This window comes from Babylonia areolata, chromosome 21 (genome assembly GCF_041734735.1).
Source record: "Babylonia areolata isolate BAREFJ2019XMU chromosome 21, ASM4173473v1, whole genome shotgun sequence".
Taxonomy (NCBI): Eukaryota; Metazoa; Mollusca; class Gastropoda; order Neogastropoda; family Buccinidae; genus Babylonia; species Babylonia areolata.
In genome coordinates this window covers 56,062,536-56,082,535 of record NC_134896.1, presented here as the reverse complement: position 1 = coordinate 56,082,535, position 20,000 = coordinate 56,062,536, and the positions used below count along the sequence as shown (strand labels likewise).

The window sequence follows — 20,000 nt, the reverse complement described above, 5'->3', positions numbered from 1 at the left end:
TGTCTAAACGTTAATGCAGATTGAGTACATGTTTTTCTGGGTTGACTCCTTCAAAACGTTAATGCAGTATGTGTACATAGTTTTCTTGGTTGATTCCTTCAAGACGTTAATGCAGTATGTGTACATAGTTTTCTGGGTTGTTTCCTTCAAGACGTTAATGCAGTATGTGTACATAGTTTTCTTGGTTGATTCCTTCAAGACGTTAATGCAGATTGAGTACATATTTTTCTGGGTTGATTCCTTCAAAACGCTAATGCAGCATGAGTACATGTTTTCTGGGTTGATTCCTTCAAGACATTATTGCAGCATGAGTACATATTTTTCTGGGTTGATTCCTTCAAAACGCTAATGCAGCATGAGTACATGTTTTCCATGGCTTGATTCCTTTAAAACATTGGTGCAACAAGAGTACATCATTTTCCTGGTTTGATTCCCTGACTGCCTAACGACCTTCTGCCATGTTCCCAGGTTACTTCACACCTAACTACAAGCTGACCATTGGTGTAGACTTTGCACTGAAAACCCTGGACTGGGATGACACGGTGAAAGTAAATCTGCAGTTGTGGTGAGAATGGCTCTGATTTTCAAACTGTCAAATTTTTCCATTAGCATTTCATTTGTTTTTATGACACATGAGATTTTTTTTATTTTTAATATAGATGACCAAAAGAAAAACACACACACACACACACAAAAAAAAAAACCCACACAAACACACACACTCAGAAAAAAGGTGAAGAAAAACAACAACAGAATACAACAGCCATGCAACAACAATATCCCAGACAAGCACAAACAGCATTGCTTCAGAGCTGTCACATTTCATCATTGGGTACTTTGGTCTGAAGTATCGCAGATTAATCATTGTGACAATTTCTTCTAGGGGTGACTGTTTGTTTCAGGGATATTGCAGGGCATGAGCGCTTCGGTCACATGACCAGAGTCTACTACAAGTATGCGTAAGTCATTCTTTTTTTTTGTTCTTTAACTTGTTCAACCCTGTGCCTGCATGAGAGGTGTGCACCGCTGATCTCTCAACCCTGAGCCTGCCAGTTTGTCAGCTGATTATTATGCATTAAACTGAAAGGTAAGGGAAGTAACTCCAACTTAGCTTCCTTCCTCACTAGCATGCAAAGTTTCGCTCCAAAAATCAAACGATTAGTGTGTTTTTTATCCAGTTTTCTGCATCTGTGCAGTAAGTGCTCAGTGAAATTATGATGGATTCTTGCAGTGAATTCGACCCAGATAATGACGATTTGTCTTATAAATTATAATTTATCCGATAATTCTTGGGAAAGGAGATAAAATTAGCAGCCAGTCTAGACAAAGTGGCAGACATTTCAATCAAGAAGATAGCCCACAACCTTCAACATTGACGGAAGCTGACATTTTACTATTTCTGTTTTTGATTTAAAGTTACAAGTAAATTATTGCATCCTTCATCTTGAGACTTCAGCAGTTTGTGCCAAAATTATATTTGTGTCATTTTGTGCAGTTTGGTAGGTATTGGTTGAGCGGTTGCTATAAATGTTTGCCTGAAGTGAAGCACCCCTTTCCCTTTATGCAGCCAGTCCAAAACATGCTAGGCTTGAAGGGTTGCACGGGCAGAAGACCTCAAAGGGCTGAAAGGGTTAATGACACACTGACGGGCGCAATAGCCGAGTGGTTAAAGCATTGGACTTTCAATCTGAGGGTCCCGGGTTCGAATCTCGGTAACGGCGCCTGGTGGGTAAAGGGTGGAGATTTTTCCGATCTCCCAGGTCAACATATGTGTAGACCTGCTAGTGCCTGAACCCCCTTCGTGTGTATACTCAAGCAGAAGATCAAATATGCATGTTAAGGATCCTGTAATCCATGTCAGCTTTTGGTGGGTTATGGAAACAAGAACATACCCAGCATGCACACCCCCGAAAACGGAGTATGGCTGCCTTCATGGAGGGGTAAAAACGGTCATACATGTAAAAGCCCACTCGTATACAAGTATAAGTCGGTGAGGAAATTATGGATATAGAATGCTGATTGTTACATAGATTTGTCTGGTTGTAAAGTTGCATGCATCTTGGAATAAATTTTTAGATATTTTCTTTAAGTCGGTGAGGAAATTATGGATATAGAATGCTGATTGTTACATAGATTGATAAACAGAGCAAATCACACACACTCACACATGCATTCATGCATTTATGTACATGCATGTCTGTATATATACACATAAATCATTCAGACACACATGCACTCTCTCTCTCTCTCTCGTGTGTCTCTCTCATACTTACAGATACTCCATGTCTGTCTCTCTCATGAATGCACACACGCACACATATATTTTCCCCTAAAAGATTCCATCAAATCAGGAAATGAAAAATTTTGTGTTTAGAGCAATGGGTTGCAAATTTGACCATGACAGTGATTTGCACCAATAAAAAAGATAATTGATTCTTCTTATTTGTTTTATTTGTTTCATCTACTTCTCATCGGTCATCATGTCTATCAGTCATTGCAAATTTGGTTTCTTTTCAATTTCAGGATTGCAGCCATTGTTGTCTATGATGTTTCAAGGTATTATTTTACTTCATTCTGACACAGTATTTCAGTTCTGGGTTTTGTTGTTGTTGTTTTCTCCTATTTCTGTGTTGTGTGTTGTCATGTTGTTTTTTTGCTTTCATTCACACAAATATGCATGGGCACAATTCTGTTTCTTTTAGTCACATTCTGTAATTTCTGAAGTCGGGATTAAAGTATTCTAGAAGGAGGTAAATGTAAATTTTTTTTAGGTAAATGTTGTATTGTCTTGTATTACTCCTGTCACAACAGATTTCTCTGAGTGAAATTTGTGCTGCTTTCCCCAGGGAGAGCGCTTCGTTACACTGAGAGCGCCACCCTTTTTCTTCTGCCTGTAAGTGCATCTGTTTTCCTGTCAAAGTGAATTTTGCCAGGGACAACCCTTTTGTTGCTGTGGGTTCTTTTAGTTTTACTTGAATTAAGTGCATGCTGCACACTGGACCTAGGTTTATCGTCTCATCTGAATGACTAGCATCCAGACCACCACTCAAGGTTTAGTGGTGGGTGGTGGGGCGGTGGGTGGTGGGTGGGGGGTATTGGCGAGTGTGGGATTCGAACTATTGTGCTCAAATTCTCTCAGGAAGGAAGTTATCGGTCACAGAATCTGGGAGAGGTGTTGCTAGCTTGAAGGGAATGCCCAGACTGCCTTGAGGTGAAAAGACATCAACTATTAAAAGAAGGGTTTCATTCTTAAAGGGTCAGAATGAATCTGGTGCCTTCGTGGACAGTTGGTTCCACATGAATAGATTACAATTTTTATGCTACAAAAAGATTACACTTTAATACTGGCATAGTGCCTACATTATTACTTAGTCATTACACAAGTATGTGCATGTGTGGACATGGAATAATTCTGGTCAGTGTCCTGTCACATATACTGCTGGTTGTAGACATGTTGTTCAAGTATTGATTGTCACTTTTGAATGCTATCATTAAAAATAGGTAAATATGCATTGAAGAAGAGGAGGGGGAGAGTTGTATGGTGAGTTGGGGGAAACAGGGTGGATGGAGGATGGAAACCATGATGAATATTTGAAATAAATGTAAGTACAATCAAATGAAATGACTAAATCGACTTTGTAAAGGGGAAGTCATTGATTAAAGAGAAACATGCTTTGACGTACATGTGTGCATGTGTGCATGTGTGTGTGTGTGTGTGTGCATGAATTTGATGTTTAATATTATATGTCATGAAACTCATATGTATGATTATTATATTGTATTGTCATACTTTTTGTAACGGCAGATGTCTCTGTGTGAAACCACTGACAGATTGCTTTGTCACAGTGTACTGCCACCTATATGTCGTCGTTTTTTCTTTTTTTCTGTCTGTAAGCGTATTTGTTATGCTTGTTGTCGTCGTCGGCGTCCTTCCGTCTCGAGAGACGATGGCTGCACCAGAAATGTAGTCACAATACAATACAACAATACAATACAATACAATACAATACAATACAATACACAAACTTTATTGTCTATACTTTGGTACAGAGATTTTCTTTTTGGCAGCAGCACATGTCCAACATAAGAAGAAAACAATAAACAAATACAATGAATAGAAAATAAAAAGATAAATTAAATGGCACCAAATGGAAATAGCTATGTACAAATATACAGATTACTGAGATTTACGTGCCTCTCCATTTCAGTCAGCCAAGCCGCATAGCACATATCCCCCCCCACCCCCAACACACACACACACTATGTGCACACACACGCACACATACACTCTCTCTCTTCCTCTCTCTCTCTGTCTCTCTCTTCACAAAATATGCAACTACAAAGATCATAGTTCATTTAAAAATCAAATATCACCAGAGTAAGACAAGAAGCATTGCACTTCCTGCTGTGGCTGTGTAGACCGATGCTGGAGTGGCAATCTCTACTGCATGTGGGACAGTTATAGGTAGATGCTGCTTGCTTTACAAAGTTTGACTTGCTGTCAAAATGGATAACCCTTTTATGTGGGCATGAAAAGTGTATGTCACACAGGGGGCCTTTGTTTATCATCTCAACTGAATGATTATGAAGCTTTTAGTACAAGTATTTTGGGAGTGAGTTGATTCAGCACTCATAAAAGTGACAAGCGTTTGTTAACTTGATTTCCTGTGTGTGTTTGCAGGCCAGCTACTTTCGATGCTGTTCTGAAGGTAAGTTACAGTTTCAGCTTCATGGAGGCGTCAAAGGGTGCAGAATGATCCATAAACGCTACACCACATCTGTTGCGAAGAAAAAGAAAGGCAGATTCCTGATGTTTGCATAAACCCAGTGTTTTGTTCAGGGCTCTAGAGCTTACGCTTGAAGGTAAATCAGCGGCCAGTGGTGAATAGTGTCGCAGAGTGTGAACTATATTGCTGCTGAAAATGTGCGTCATGTCACTTCTGTTTATTTAGTATTGCTGAACAAACTGGTATCAGGCATTTATAATGTGCGATTGTTTTTACCATGCCTTGATGGCACCCGTACTTGCGTTTCGGGGGTGTGCATGCTGGGTATGTTTGTATATTAACCTAGGAGACTGGAGAAAAAAAACAAAAAACCCCACAGGTACCAGGATTGAACTCAGTACCCTCAGATCAAAATCCCAAAGTTCTTATTACTCAGCTATGGTGTCCACCAGTAATCAGCACAGACCTTTGTTGCTGATCCATGCCGTGTCAGCGGCATTGCACTTCACTTATGCCTCTCATTCTTCTCTCTCTCTCTTTTTTCTTCTTCCTTTTTTTTCAATTTGATATATCAGGTTGAAACGTAAACATTAGTGACATGCATATTACTGATTTTTTTTTATGCCTCTCATACTTTTAACTGTCTGCCTGTATGTGTGTCTGTGGCAATCTTTTGATGTGTATGTATCTCTCTCCCCATCCATCTCTCTCTGTCTCCCCCCCCCAACCCCCCTAGCCCCCTTCTCTCTCTAGTCCTTCTTTACCTCCCATTCTCTCTGTACCTCTCTCTCTCTCTCTCCCACTCTCTTACTGTCTCTGTCTCTGCCCTAGCTTCCTCCTCTCTCCTTTCTTTCTCTTTGTGTCTGTCTCTGTCTCTCACCCCTCTCCCCCCCTCTCTCTCTGTCTCTTTCACTTCCTTAGCTTTAGTCCCTCTCTAGGGCGAGTGCTGGATATAAAAAAAAAGCATGTTACTTGCTTATCTATTACCCTCGATTATAAAGATTTTGTCTTGTCTTGTCTTGTCTCTCTCTTTGTCTCTCTCTGTCTCTCTTCCTTCCTCCTCTCTTTCTTGTTCTCTGTGTCTCTCTCTGTCTCTGTTGCTGTTCCCCACTCTCCCCCCTCTCTCTGTCTCTCCCCCCCCCCCTCCTCCTTCTCTCTCCCCCCTCTCTATGTGTGTTGTGTCTCTGTCTCTCTACCCCTCCTCCTGTCTCTCCCTCTCACTCTCTGTGTCTTAGCATCCAAAAAGAAGAGAAAATGTCAGCTCTTGATGAAATGATTTTGTGTTATTGTTACACTTTGTGGTATTAATAATTACTGCTTATATCCTATGCTAACGCAGCATTTATGTTTTCATGATTATGTTCTAATTTATTAATTTTCTTCCTATCTGAGTATGATCTTGTCCTGTTCACACACCTTTGTATGGGCGTTTGGTCGTAATGAATAAATCTCAGGTCCAGCTCTCTATGTCTCTTTAGTGACTGACATCAAATAGAGAAGAACATATTTTGTCTGTTGTCTACAGTGGCTGTATGATGTCAACTCCAAAGTCATGCTGTCCAATGAGAAACCAGTGCCTGTTCTTCTGCTGGCTAACAAGGTGACAGTGCGTGTGTGTGTGTGTGCGTGTGTGTGTTTGGGTGTGTGTGTGTATGTGTGTGTATGTGCGCACGCATGCAAGCACATGTGTGCGCGTGTGTGTGCGCATACACATGCGTGTTTGTGAAAAAAATGAAGAAAATGTGAAAAATGGTCTTATCAACATGACTCCTCGATGTGGACAAAAGTCGCCTATGGTGGTGCACTGTCTAGTCAACTAAAGTCGCCCATGGCGGTGCACTGTCTAGTCAACTAAAGTCGCCTATGGTGGTGCACTGTCTAGTCAACTAAAGTCACCTATGGTGGTGCACTGTCTAGTCAACTAAAGTCACCTATGGCGGTGCACTGTCTAGTCAACTAAAGTCACCTATGGCGGTGCACTGTCTAGTCAACTAAAGTCGCCTGTGGCGGTGCACTGTCTAGTCAACTAAAGTCGCCTATGGTGGTGCACTGTCTAGTCAACTAAAGTCGCCCATGGTGGTGCACTGTCTAGTCAACTAAAGTCACCTATGGTGGTGCACTGTCTAGTCAACTAAAGTCACCTATGGCGGTGCACTGTCTAGTCAACTAAAGTCACCTATGGCGGTGCACTGTCTAGTCAACTAAAGTCACCTATGGTGGTGCACTGTCTAGTCAACTAAAGTCACCTATGGTGGTGCACTGTCTAGTCAACTAAAGTCACCTATGGTGGTGCACTGTCTAGTTAACTAAAGTCACCTATGGTGGTGCACTGTCTAGTCAACTAAAGTCGCCCATGGCGGTGCACTGTCTAGTCAACTAAAGTCGCCTATGGTGGTGCACTGTCTAGTCAACTAAAGTCGCCTATGGTGGTGAAAGAGTTAACCTTAACCCGTGCCTGTTTCAGTGGTATTGGATGCTTAACCTCAAGCAACATCTGTTTCTGTGCTGTAGGATGTTTAACCTGAACTCATGTGTGTTTCAGTGCTATAGGATGTTTAACCTGAAGCCACTTCTGTTTCAGTGCTGTAGGATGTTTAACCTGAAGCGACGTCTGTTTCAGTGCTAAAGGATATTTAACCTGAAGCAAACGTCTGTTTCAGTGCTATAGGATGTTTAACCTGAAGTGACGTCTGTTTCAGTGCTATAGGATGTTTAACCTGAAGCAGCATCTGTTTCAGTGCTGTAGGATGTTTAACCTGAAACAACGTCTGTTTCAGTGCTATAGGATGTTTAACCTGAAGTGACGTCTGTTTCAGTGCTATAGGATGTTTAACCTGAAGCAGCATCTGTTTCAGTGCAGTAGGATGTTTAACCTGAAGCAGCATCTGTTTCAGTGCTGTAGGATGTTTAACCTGAAGCAGCGTATGTCTGTTTCAGCGCTGTAGGACGTTTAACCTGAAGCAACGTCTGTTTCAGTGCTATAGGATGTTTAACCTGAAACAACGTCTGTTTCAGTGCTGTAGGATGTTTAACCTGAAGCAACGTCTGTTTCAGTGCTGTAGGATGTTTAACCTGAAGCAACGTCTGTTTCAGTGCTGTAGGATGTTTAACCTGAAGCAACGTCTGTTTCAGTGCTGTAGGATGTTTAACCTGAAACAACGTCTTTTTCAATGCTCTAGGATGTTTAACCTGAAGCAACGTCAGTTTCAGTGCTGTAGGACCTTTAACTCTTTCAGCACCAAGTTTCTGTGTGGAAAAGTCTCCAGCACCAAACACAATGGACTTGTTCACTTCAAACACAGTCAAGGGATAAAGGCTAGTCACAGTTCTATTGACGGGAAACTATCTGCAGCTGTTGAGCTTTGTGGTAATGTGTTAAAAATGGTCTTATCAATATGACCCGTCAATATAGACAAAAGTCACCTATGGTGGTGCACTGTCTAGTCAACTAACGTCACCTATGATGGAGAAAGAGTTAACCTCAGCCCATGTGTGTTTCAGTGCTGTTAGACATTTAAGTTTAACCCATGCCTGTTTCAGTGCTATTGGACGTTTAAGTTTAACCCATGCCTGTTTCAGTGCTGTTGGACGTTTAAGTTTAACCCATGCCTGTTTCAGTGATATTGGACATTGAAGTTTAACCCATGCCTGTTTCAGTGCTGTTGGACGTTTAAGTTTAACCCATGCCTGTTTCAGTGCTATTAGACATTTAAGTTTAACCCATGCCTGTTTCAGTGCTATTGGACGTTTAAGTTTAACCCATGCCTGTTTCAGTGCTGTTGGACGTTTAAGTTTAACCCATGCCTGTTTCAGTGATATTGGATGTTTAAGTTTAACCCATGCCTGTTTCAGTGCTATTGGACGTTTAAGTTTAACCCATGCCTGTTTCAGTGCTGTTGGGTGTTTAAGTTTAACCCATGCCTGTTTCAGTGCTGTTGGACGTTTAAGTTTAACCCATGCCTGTTTCAGTGCGACATAGAGGAGGCGGTGATTGACAGGGACAAGGTGAACAGCTTTTGTGAGGAACACAACTTTATCGGATGGTTCCCCACGTCGGCAAAATCAAACACCAACATAGGTACGCGAGTCATGCTTATTACACTACACCACATCTGCTAGGCAGATGCCCGATGAACAGATAACCCAATGCCCTTAATCAGCCCCAAAGCCACATCTGTTTCAGTGCCATAGGATGTTTAACCTGAAGCCACGTAGCCTAGAAATGAGTGTGTGGAGGAGGGGGGGTAGAGGGGGTGCAGGGTAATGTGTGTGTGTGTGTGTGTTGGGGCTCATGTATGTTTGTGTGTATTTGATTGTGCTTTCATATCTGTGAAACTGCATGTTTGGTGCATATCTGTTATGCGTATATGTGTGTATGTGGGAATGTGTGTCTGCATGTTTTACATTTATTTGCTTATTTATCATCATTCTTGTCTTATTTATTTATTTATTTATTAGTAGTTCTTTTTTATGTATTCATCTATCATTTATTTATTTTTTAATTATGATTTTTTAAATTTATTTATCTATTTATATTCTCAAGGCCTGACTAAGCGCGTTGGGTTACGCTGCTGGTCAGGCATCTGCTCGGCAGATGTGGTGTAGCGTATATGGATTTGTCCGAACGCAGTGATGCCTCCTTGAGCTACTGAAACTGAAACTGAAACTGAGGGATATATCTAATGGCAGTTTTTAAGTTTCAGTTTCTCAAAACAGCATCACTGCTTTCAGACAAATCCATACACGCTACACCACATCTGCAAGCCTGATGAGCAGCATAACCCAACGCCCTTAATCAGCCCTTGAATGCCTGCACCTATATTTGTGTACCTATCAGAGCGGATTTCTTCAGCTGAATTTTGCCAGAGGACAACACTGTCATTGCCATGGGTTCTTTTTCAGTGCACCAAGTGAAGTGTGTGCTGCACAGGGAACCTTGGTTTATCATCTCATCCAAACGACTAGACGCTCAGTTTGATTTTCCAGTCAAACGTGGTAGAAAGGGCGAGAGGGGGATTCGAACCCACACCCTCAAGGACTGGCTATATTGGCAGCTGAGCATCTTAACCGTTCTGCCACCTTCCAACGCAAGCACACCACAATACAATCATACTTTGCAAAAAAAAAAAAAAAAATGTTGTGGTGCTGATTGCAGACGAGGCGATGAAGTTTCTGGTGGAGCACATTCTGTCCCTGCCGGCGGACTCGCAGCAAGTGATGCCGGACAAGATGTCCTCCATGCCCAGCTCCATTACCTCCTCCTTGGACGCCTCTCTCCACATGGAAAACAAAGACAGTGGTGGGCAGAGGATCACATGCTGCAAAGTATGATTGTGTTGTGTTGTGCGTGTGTTTCGTTTGTTGGGCTGGCAAAGACAAATCATTTTTATTTGAATGGAGGTGAGACAAGGAAAACCTACTTACTTCTTGCAGTTAACCTTCGCTGGCTATCGTGGGTCGTACACGACCCAGAAGGGTACAAAAACGCAAATATCTCAGCCAATTCTTAATATTTTTCTACCAAATTTCAGAAATGCTTCCTACACCTAAAAGGCCAACTTTTGCCAAAAAATGAAAAAAAAAATCATTAATTAGTTAATGAGTAATTAAAGGTGGTGTTTTAACTACACAGGACGCTTGTGTGGGTTGTGTATGACCCATGCTTTTTAAAGAGGAAAAAACGTGGTCACCCCTCGAAAGCTTGTGTGGGTCATGCATGACCCATACCTTTTTAATAGTGATTTCAGAAGGTTTAATTTGCAATTAGTGAAGGAAAATAAAGAAGTTTTACTTTCAATAGCCTCACTACCCCACTACTCTCCCACTACCCCCCCCCCGGCCCCCCACCGCCCCATCCACCCCGCCCCGTCCCTTTCGCCTGTCTTCAGCTATAACCCCCTTCCATCCCTTTCTCTAACAGCATGTACCTGTGTGACTGAATATCTTTGTGCGTGTATAGGATGCTATGAGTCATCTCTCTCTCTGTCTCTCTCTCTGTCTCAGTCTCTCTCTATCTCTGTGTGCATAAGTAGGGTTTGTATGTATGTGCATGTGGTGTTATGCGTTTGTGTGTGTGATCTGTTGTGTGTGTATGTGCGTGTGTGTGAATGCGTGAGCATGTGTTTCTTCTGAGTGTATGTGTTTGTGTGAGTCTGTGTGTGCGTGTGCGAGCGCATGTTTGTGTAATCAGGTGTTACAATATGCTTTCCTTTTCTATATTTTGTTATAAGCTTTGGAGGAATATACAGGTTTTTGTCTCTTTACAAAGTATGGGTCGTGCACGACCCACACAAGCTTTGGAGGAAAATACAGGTTTTTGTCTCTTTAAAGGTATGGGTCGTGGACGACCCACATGAGCTTCCATGTGTAGTCAAAAGTGACAGCCAGCGAAGGTTAAACATGATATAATTTCCTATTTCAGTGTTAATAATTCTGTTTTAACAGTTATACACAGTTGATGCTTTGTGCCAGGCAAGAGGTACTGCCGATCAGTGTAGCGACCCAGTCTATAAAAATAACATGCAATTAACTGTCAAAATAGAGTTAAAAACACAAAGAATACGGGTCATAAACCTCAACTGATGGTAATATCACTTCAGTGATGCTTAAAAATTGCCATTAAGATAGGTCCCTGAATTCAGGATGCTAAAATATGAAATTACCATGGTGTAATCGGTTGTCTGCATTTTAAGAATGGATGTCAGTTTTTTTTCTGGACACTGTTCTACTTTTTGTAAATTGAGCATAATACTTGTTTAAATTGTAGAATTTTTCTTCATTTCACAATTCTTAAGTTTCTGAAATTTTTGGTAGAAAAAAGTATTCAACACTGTCCATGTGTTATGTGTTAAACAATGTATTGTATTTTATTGAGTGTATTCCTTGAAAGAAATGAAATGTGAACCTACAAACATGACACTTTTCATTGTCAGATGTAACCTTCACAATATTTATTTTAACCTGCAAGAAATCACAATGTGTTGAACTAGCTGAAGTGCAATTATTTTTGCTGCCTGAAATCAAAATGAATTCAAAATGCCTCTGAGGTCTAAGATTGACATAGAACGGTCTTAGTTTGATACAATAGGGTCTTAGATTAACTTAGCATGGTCATTGGTTGACATAAGAATTTGATAGAACATAGTTTTTTTTTTTTTTTGTTTTTTTTTGTTTTTACACAACTCTGTATTTGACATGATATAGTCTCAGGCTGACTTAACACAATCCTAATTTGACATGATTTGACAAGACATGCTGGAAAGAAACAGTGATGTCCAGTTTTGCTTGATGTGAACTTTATTACATCCATTTTATGGTGCTTCCTAAAGATATATATATATATATATATATATATATATATATACATATTAAAAAAAAATATATATGTATATATATAAAACACAACAAAAACAAAAAACAAAACAAAAAACAAAACAAACAAAAAAACACAAAAAAACAGTAGTTTTTATTGAAGACATGTATGTTATCTTTGTTGAATTTTTTTCCCCCCATTTTTGTTCATGTCTTTGTGAAGACTTTGCTTGTATTGTGCTGTGACTGGCAAAATGCAGATTCTACAAAACTGTTGCCATTTTATGAATTGTTTGAAGCTGCTGTGCATGTTTTGTTTTAGATTGAAAAAAGTATTGCATTTCATAAAGCCCATGTTTTGTTAGCCTGTTATTGTTTTGTTTTTAGACTAATGAACTTGCAAGGGAAGAGAAGCAATGGAATCCCCCCACCTAACCCCCTTACCATCGCCACCATTCCCTACCACAAAAGATGGAAGTAAAAGAAGAAAGAAACCTTAGCATTAAACAAAGAACTCAAGATTCACATACTTTAACTCACTGAACCCTACACCCGAGCATTGCTCAGGTGTTGGAATTTATTTTCTTAAAACAGTTTCCACAATCCTATATATACATAAACCACAAACAAAGGGAACTAACTTTTACAATATTTCAGCATGTGTCCACATGTCCATTGGAGGAAAAACGTGTCATTTTCAGTATATCTTAAGGTTTTTTTCTGCATCAGTATAACAGGGAAGCTTTCCAAGGCTGTAAACTCCACAGGGTTGAATGGTTAAAATAAAAAGTTAAACTTAAATGCATCAAGTTCACCAAACATGAAGTATAGCAAGTATAGCAAACCAGCACACTGCAAGAACAGACCATTGGAGAGTTTTGCGGCCATCTTGGTTCATGCACATGTGCATCTAAGTTCTACTCAAAATTTGAGCAATGCCAGAGGCGATCGACACGGATAAAAGCAGCAAACATGTGCTGTCCTCCATTTCTTCAGTTGGTAGCCTCCATGGCTACAAGCAAACTCTGGTCAGTGAAGTGCCAATGTATACATACACAAAAGAGCAAAAAAAAAAAAAAAAAAAAAAAAGAAGCCCACTGTTTTGCTTCTCTTGATTGCCTTTGTTACATGAAATTTCGGAGAGCCAATCAACTTCAAAAGCACAGATCAAGTGACGCACCTCGATAAGTCATGTGAGCACGGAAATTTTCAGCTGTCTATTCAAGAAGTATATCAGTCAGTAAGATAACTGTGCATATTGGGCATGTTTCTCTTGTTGATCTCCATTGGATGGACTTGGATTTGTGTCGCTTGTGATAGATGTGGTGTATCTGTAAAGTGAGTTGTTGTGTTGGGGCTTTTGTGTACTTATTGGTGCTGTGTTGGATTATCCTTATTATCTGTAGGTAAGTTATGACAACATTCATTGTTTTGTTTCTTGTCATTCATGTTGTGGTATGATTGTTTGCATTTAATTTATTTGTTTATATATTGTTGGTTGACAACAGTTGTATTGCAATAGCATTGTGTTGAAACTAAATGATATTAAAGGTGGCACATGCAAAGTAGTTGTGAAATATTTCACTTTTGTTGGACACTTTAAGGACAAAATGAAACTTAATGGCATACAAGGCCACATATCATATGCAACAGTTGTGACACATGTACATTTATTGGGTATTTTATAAATGATTTAAATTTACACATACTCTGTGATGTTGTGACCACCTTTTTATTTATCTGCTTTTATCATTACTTGTTGAATTCTGGGTTAAATATCATAATCACCAACATACGTCCAGCCTATCATCTGAATTTCCTTCCGTTTGGGAATGCTTTGTTTTTGTTAGACAAGATGCAAAGCCCGTGACATGATTTAAAAAAAATGATTACACCTTAATGTTTTAATTTAAAAAAACACATCTAATTCGTTGTGACTGTAGTTTTTAATACAGCCTTCCCTCTTTCATGCTTGTGCTTACATTTTGCTTTATCTGTTTGTTTGTTGTTGTTTTTTTTTGGGGGGAGGGGTGTGTGCAGGGGGGAGGGGTGTGTGCAGGGGAGGGGGGGGTGTGAGGGGGGGGGGGTCAAAGACATATTGTTCTCAAAATTATCTGTGGGGGGTGGGTGGGAGAGGGGGAGGGGTCAAAGGCATATTGTTATCAAAATTATCTGTCACTGATTGTCAGGGCCGGCACAGTACCGGTATTTCATTGTTTTTCTTGCAGCTTCTTAATTTTTAAAGGGGAGAATGCTGTCTCTGTCACATTGCCACGAATAAATGATAAACCAGTGGGAAGAAGATAACTTCATAGTCATGTACATGTATAGTTTATATACATATATGCATAGATAGATAGATATGTATGATGATAGTGTCTGACCATAGTATGTGTCATTCATCTGTTGGCGAAGGTCTGGAGTTTGTCAGCATTTAATTTTGTTAGTCTTCTAGTCTGTGATCCATGTACAGAGGATGAAATTCATGTCTGTGCTGAATTAGAATATCCTTGTCTTGTGGTTGGAGAAGGTTGTGGTGTTCCATAGGGGCTGAATGCACGTCTTGCCTTGTTGATGCAGTTTTTTATGTCGTCATCTGCACCTCTGTTCTGATTTTGTTACCATGGAAGACAAACTTCTCTGTTTCATCGATGTTCTCACCTGGCAGACAGAAAGGTTCTGTGGAATGGTTCAACAGAATGGTTCTGTGGAATGGTTCAACAGAAAGGTTCTGTGGAATGGTTCAACAGAAAGGTTCTGTGGAATGGTTCAACAGAATGGTTCTGTTGATTCTGAAGGTGTTGATTTTGAGGCCTACTCTCCCTGCTCCTTTGGAAAGACAGGACAGTTTGTGTTGTATGTCTCAGTGTCTGTGTGAGAGGAGGCTGACATTGTCTGTCAGGTCAAGGTCTGTCAGGTCAAGGTCTTCAAGTTGTTTGGCGAGGGTCCACCATGTGTTCCCATTTTCAGTGGTCTTCTTCATCACCCAGTCAACAATCAGCAGGAAAAGTGTTGGAGAAAAAATGTGTTCTTTAACATGTGGAACATTGTAGTACTTAAAATGTAGAAAGTAGTCTTTGAAATGTTGAGCACCGTAGTACTTAAAATGCAGAAAGTAGTCTTTAAAATGTTGAAGCTTGTAGTACTTAGTTGCTGGAGATTTTTTCTTCAACTTTCAAAATACAGAAGAATTGAACACTTCAATATGTCATGTGGCCAAGGATCTACACAAAAACGCAGCAAATTTTTGTCGAGTGAACAGGGTAATTTTTGTTAATTTTTGTTTTGTTTTTTAAACTGTCTGTTACATTTAGGATGTCGTAGTGTGAAATCTGTGTCCAGTTTTTACAAAAGCTGCTGTTACCCGCCTATACTCTTTTAAAAGCTGACAATGAAGATTTTGAAGCACTGTGCTTGGCATGTATTGATGTACTGACACAACTGTGATACCATTCCCACCTATCTGTCACTGTTGTAGGAAACAAAATCCAGACTATTTCTAATCCTGTATGGCTCACATTATTTTACTGTGCTGTGTTTCTGAAAGATAGATTTTTGGGGAGGGGGCGGGGGGTTGTTGTTTGGGGGACTTGGTGGTGGTCTCCACTCTGGGGGAGATGCTCACTCAGTCTGGCTCTGCAACTAAGCATTTACTGTCATCAATAGTGGCGTAGCAGGTTGTGTCCTAAGTATGTGAAATCAGAACAGGCACCACTGAACACCACCATAGTGACTCAGCAGCAGTGCAGGGTCTCCTCTGGTGTGTGGCCTCCTGGAGACATTGATAGTTCCCTGTGGACTGCTCACACTGGGACTCCAAGCGTAGAAAGGATAGTTAAAACATGATGAAACTGATGTTTTGATTGTTTTACTTGATTTGTTGTATATATAAATACAATGCCAGTGATGTGAACATAAAAAAAAGTTTCCCAGTACCAAGATTACTAAAAATCATAAATGGCATTTCATGTGTTGTGCTTATCTTATTGATAATGATAACTATTAGAATGGAAGAAAAAGTTCAATTTTTAGTTATGATAACATCTTCCATTATCAAGGATGTTTGTATTATTATATCATATCATATTACTGATGACTGATACTTCTTGTGTTCTGCTTGTTTTGGTTTTGATGAATGCAGTACAACTCAACTGAACAGATGCACGAACACAACTCTTTCTCTGTCTGTCACTCGTGCGCGTACACACACATGTACACACACACACGTACACACACATGTACACACACACACACGTACACACACATGTACACACACATGTACACACACACACGTACACACACACTGAAGACTTTGAAACAAAGCCGTTCCCCTCCATCCCTAAAGTTTTGCACCAGCAGATAATGAATATTGTTTATTTGCAGAAAGTATTGACTTTGAACTTCAATTAAGGATTTGATTAACCTTCTACAGACAAAGTAACAAAGAGTTCTGCAGACCTACATAGTAACAGAGAGACCTTCTTCGTACTAACAGACATAATAACAAAGAGAACTAACTGCTGTAAATCTGTTTGGAAAAAAAATCCCTGTGTGTGTGTATGTGTGTGTCAAGGAATGCGAACTTCCAGCACATTAGTATCGCATGACGGGTAGATGTGGTGATCTGCCTGTCTTTTTCAGAGAAGGGGAAATCATTTATGATATCTGCTCTTACGGATAGAATTTGGAAAAAAATTTCTTCAGCACGTGTCTCTCTCTTTTTCTCTCTGTTTGTGTGCATGCTGCGCTGTGTGTGTGTGTGTGTGCGCGCGCGCGCGCGCGTGCGTGCGTGCATGCGTGTGTGTGTGTGTGTGTGTGTCCAGCAGACAGTGAAAGGAAAACCTATCCAAAAGCCTCCATCCCCAGCAAGTAAAAGCCCTGATGCAGACAGGAGATGACGGGCAGAATAACCCAACTCGCTGAAGGCCTTGAGTGCATGCATATCATATGCTGATGTAGGTTAATACAAACATACATATAATACATAGACCATCTTTTATATGACTTACACACACACACACACACACACACACACACACACACAAACATATCATTTTCAATGCATGCTGCTTGCGGGACCTCGCGGTTTATCACCGGTCCATCTGCCGAAATGACTACACTCAGTTTGATAATATAATAATGATGATGATGATGATGATAATAGTAATAGTAATAATAATGATGATGATGATAATGATGATGATGATGATGACAGTAATAGCAATAATGATGATGATGATAACAATAATAAGTAATAACTTAATAATAATAGCTTTTCCAGTCAAACGGACTGACGGACACCCAATGGCCAGTGTCAGCACCAGACCCCGGCAGCACAGCACTGCCAGGACTGGGCCGAGAAAGGAACGTCTTGTGTCAGCCCTGCATCGATAAGCGGAGAAAACTTCCCCGTGGACAGGGAAGGGAGATAAAGCCGTCTATTTTCTGTCCAGAGCTGATAAAAGAGTCCCTCGTGGATCGGTTTTGTCCCTTGTCAGTGGCTGAGATAGGTGGTGTGTGTGTGTGTGTGTGTGTGTGTGTGTGTGTGTGAGAGAGACGGAGACATCGGAGAGAGAGACAGAGAGACAGAGACAGAGAGAGCAGAACAACCAGACCCCCTACCCCACCCCCAATCTCCCACCCCTCTCACTGAGCACGTGCGCCGCGTCCGTGTGGCACTGCACACAGGGAGAACCGCAGGGCTGGAGATACAGTCCTCCCCTATTTTTTCCCTTTTTTCCGCCCCCACCCCCCACACCTCTTTTCATTCCTCCGTTGGAGCAAAATCGACAAATTGTCGGAAAAATCGTTGTAGCTCCCGCCTTCCTTCTCCATCTTCCCCTTCCCTCCCTCCCTCCCTCCTTCCTTTTTCTCGGACGGTACCAGCGGTTTACTGAGTCTGCCACAGGTCCAGTGTGTGTGTGAAGGTAATTGTCCGGCATCTTGTGATGTGAGGCATCACTTTGAGACGGTGTGTGTGTATGTTTGTGTGTGTGAGTGTGTGCGGGGAAACGCTAAATTTTTGTTTGGAGGTGTGCACAAACACTGTTTGTTATCAGTCTGTGCGTGTGGCCTTCTATGGTGAGTTATTGTTATCATTCTTATTCTTATTAGTATCATCATCGTCATTATCATTATCAACGTATTACTATTATCATTATTATCATCATCATCCTTATTATTATCATTACTAGTAGTAGCAGTAGTAGTAGTAGTATGATTATAATCATGATTAAAGAATATCAGTTTTTAGATTGAGTTTGTGTCTCTTCTGCAGCACTAAAACTGCTTATAAACTAAACTAAACTAAAATGAGATAAAATAAGTAAAATGAAATTACCGTAAGGAAATGAAAAAAAGGAAAAAAGAAAAAGAAAAAAAAACAACACACACACACACACACACACACCAGCAAAATTAATGACTACATGAACAAATATGTACATATCTGGGAAAAAATGGGTTAATGAGTTAATGAATCAATGAATAAATGAAGCATGTTTTTATAATACAAAGAATAGATAGATAGATAGATGGACGGGATGAAAGAAAGGCACACAGAAAGAAAGAAAGAAGGAAAGAAAGAAAGATTGATAGATTAGTCGTTTGTGATGACTTCCTTCCATGTCAGTCACCAAAAGACACGCTATTCATTCATGTCACTCACTGATGGTCCTACGCCCCAGACGGATATAAGCCCGACTTTGCTGACTGGCTGTAAAACTCAGTCTTAAGGCATTCACATTTTAGATCAAAGTCCAACTGACTGGAAAAGGTCTTTCTTCACATTTTGTATTGCATTGCATTGCATTGTATTACTATTTATCACAGCTTATTTCTCCGTGTGAAATTCGGGCTGCTCTCCCCGAGGACTATACAGTCCTCAATTTTCTGTATGTTAGTGTTTGTCTTTTTACAATCTTTTTTTTGGATTTTTTAATTTTTTAATTTTTTTTAATAACATAATCATGTCAGTTGCCAGGGACAATCCCTTTGCTGCCATCTTTTACGCTCGCTAAGATCGCCACATACACGCTGCACACAGGATATCGGTTTGTGATCTCATCCGAAAGACTAGCACACAGACCACTTCTTATGGTGTAGTTGAGGGGAGGTGGGGTGGGTGGCTAGGGGACGGGGGAGTAAGAAAAAATGGGACTCGAACATGGACACTAGGACTCATTACCAGTGGGCCATACTCCACATTGAACATTGTCCCGTGGACTGGTATTGGTCTTCCTTCACGTCTTGTATTGTATTGTATTGTATTGTATCGTGACGTATCGTATTGTATCGTGACGTATCGTATTGTATCGTGACGTATCACATCGCATCGCGTCGTATCGTATCGTATTGTTTTGCATTGTATTGTGTTGCTTTATTTTCTATCGTATTGCACTGCACTGCATTGCATTGTATTGTATCCAGTGCATTGTATTGTGTTGTATTCCACTGCATTGAATTGAACTGAATTGTATTGAACTGAATTGTATTGTATTGTATTGTATTCCCCGGAATATTTTCTTTTCCAGATATATTGTGTGAGACATTCTTCTGACTGTGGCGACAGACAGACCAGCGCTGTCTGACCGCTCTGTTCCGACAGGACACTCAGAAAATCGGACGCGAGGGACAAATGGCGGGCAGTTACTTTACGCCACTGTAGATTGTCAGTTCAAGTTCGGTTCCAGTTTCCCAAGGAGGCGTCACCGCGTTCAGACAAACCCATATACGCTACACCACATCTGCTAGGTAGATGCCTGACAGCAGCATACCCCAACGCGTTTTGTCAGGTCTGGAGTGCACGCGTATATGTTTGTGTATCTGTCAGAGTGGATTTCTTCTACAGAATTTTGCCAGAGGACAACACGGTTGTTTCCATGGGTTCTTTTTTCAAAGTGCTATGTGCGTTCTGCACACGAGACATAGGTTTATCGTTTCATCCGAATGACTAGACGCATA

At 40.6% G+C, this 20,000-nt stretch overlaps 1 protein-coding gene and 1 long non-coding RNA gene across 2 annotated transcripts in view; both read left to right on the top strand.

Annotated features, from left to right (window-relative positions):
- Positions 1 to 13,130, top strand: part of LOC143296281 (ras-related protein Rab-38-like) — a 20,708-nt gene extending 7,578 nt beyond the window's left edge. Inside the window, exons 3-9 of the mRNA XM_076608127.1 lie at positions 469 to 565; positions 903 to 959; positions 2,524 to 2,556; positions 4,682 to 4,709; positions 6,253 to 6,327; positions 8,697 to 8,805; positions 9,883 to 13,130. Coding sequence (XP_076464242.1) covers positions 469 to 565; positions 903 to 959; positions 2,524 to 2,556; positions 4,682 to 4,709; positions 6,253 to 6,327; positions 8,697 to 8,805; positions 9,883 to 10,058 — 575 coding nt within the window. The 3' untranslated portion in view covers positions 10,059 to 13,130. The remainder of the gene's footprint in view (positions 1 to 468; positions 566 to 902; positions 960 to 2,523; positions 2,557 to 4,681; positions 4,710 to 6,252; positions 6,328 to 8,696; positions 8,806 to 9,882) is intronic.
- Positions 13,131 to 14,127: 997 nt separating this feature from the next.
- LOC143295969 (uncharacterized) lies at positions 14,128 to 16,140 on the top strand. Its single transcript, XR_013057096.1, has 2 exons — positions 14,128 to 14,714; positions 14,793 to 16,140. It is a non-coding gene; the product is annotated as an uncharacterized LOC143295969 (long non-coding RNA).
- Positions 16,141 to 20,000: the final 3,860 nt, after the last annotated feature.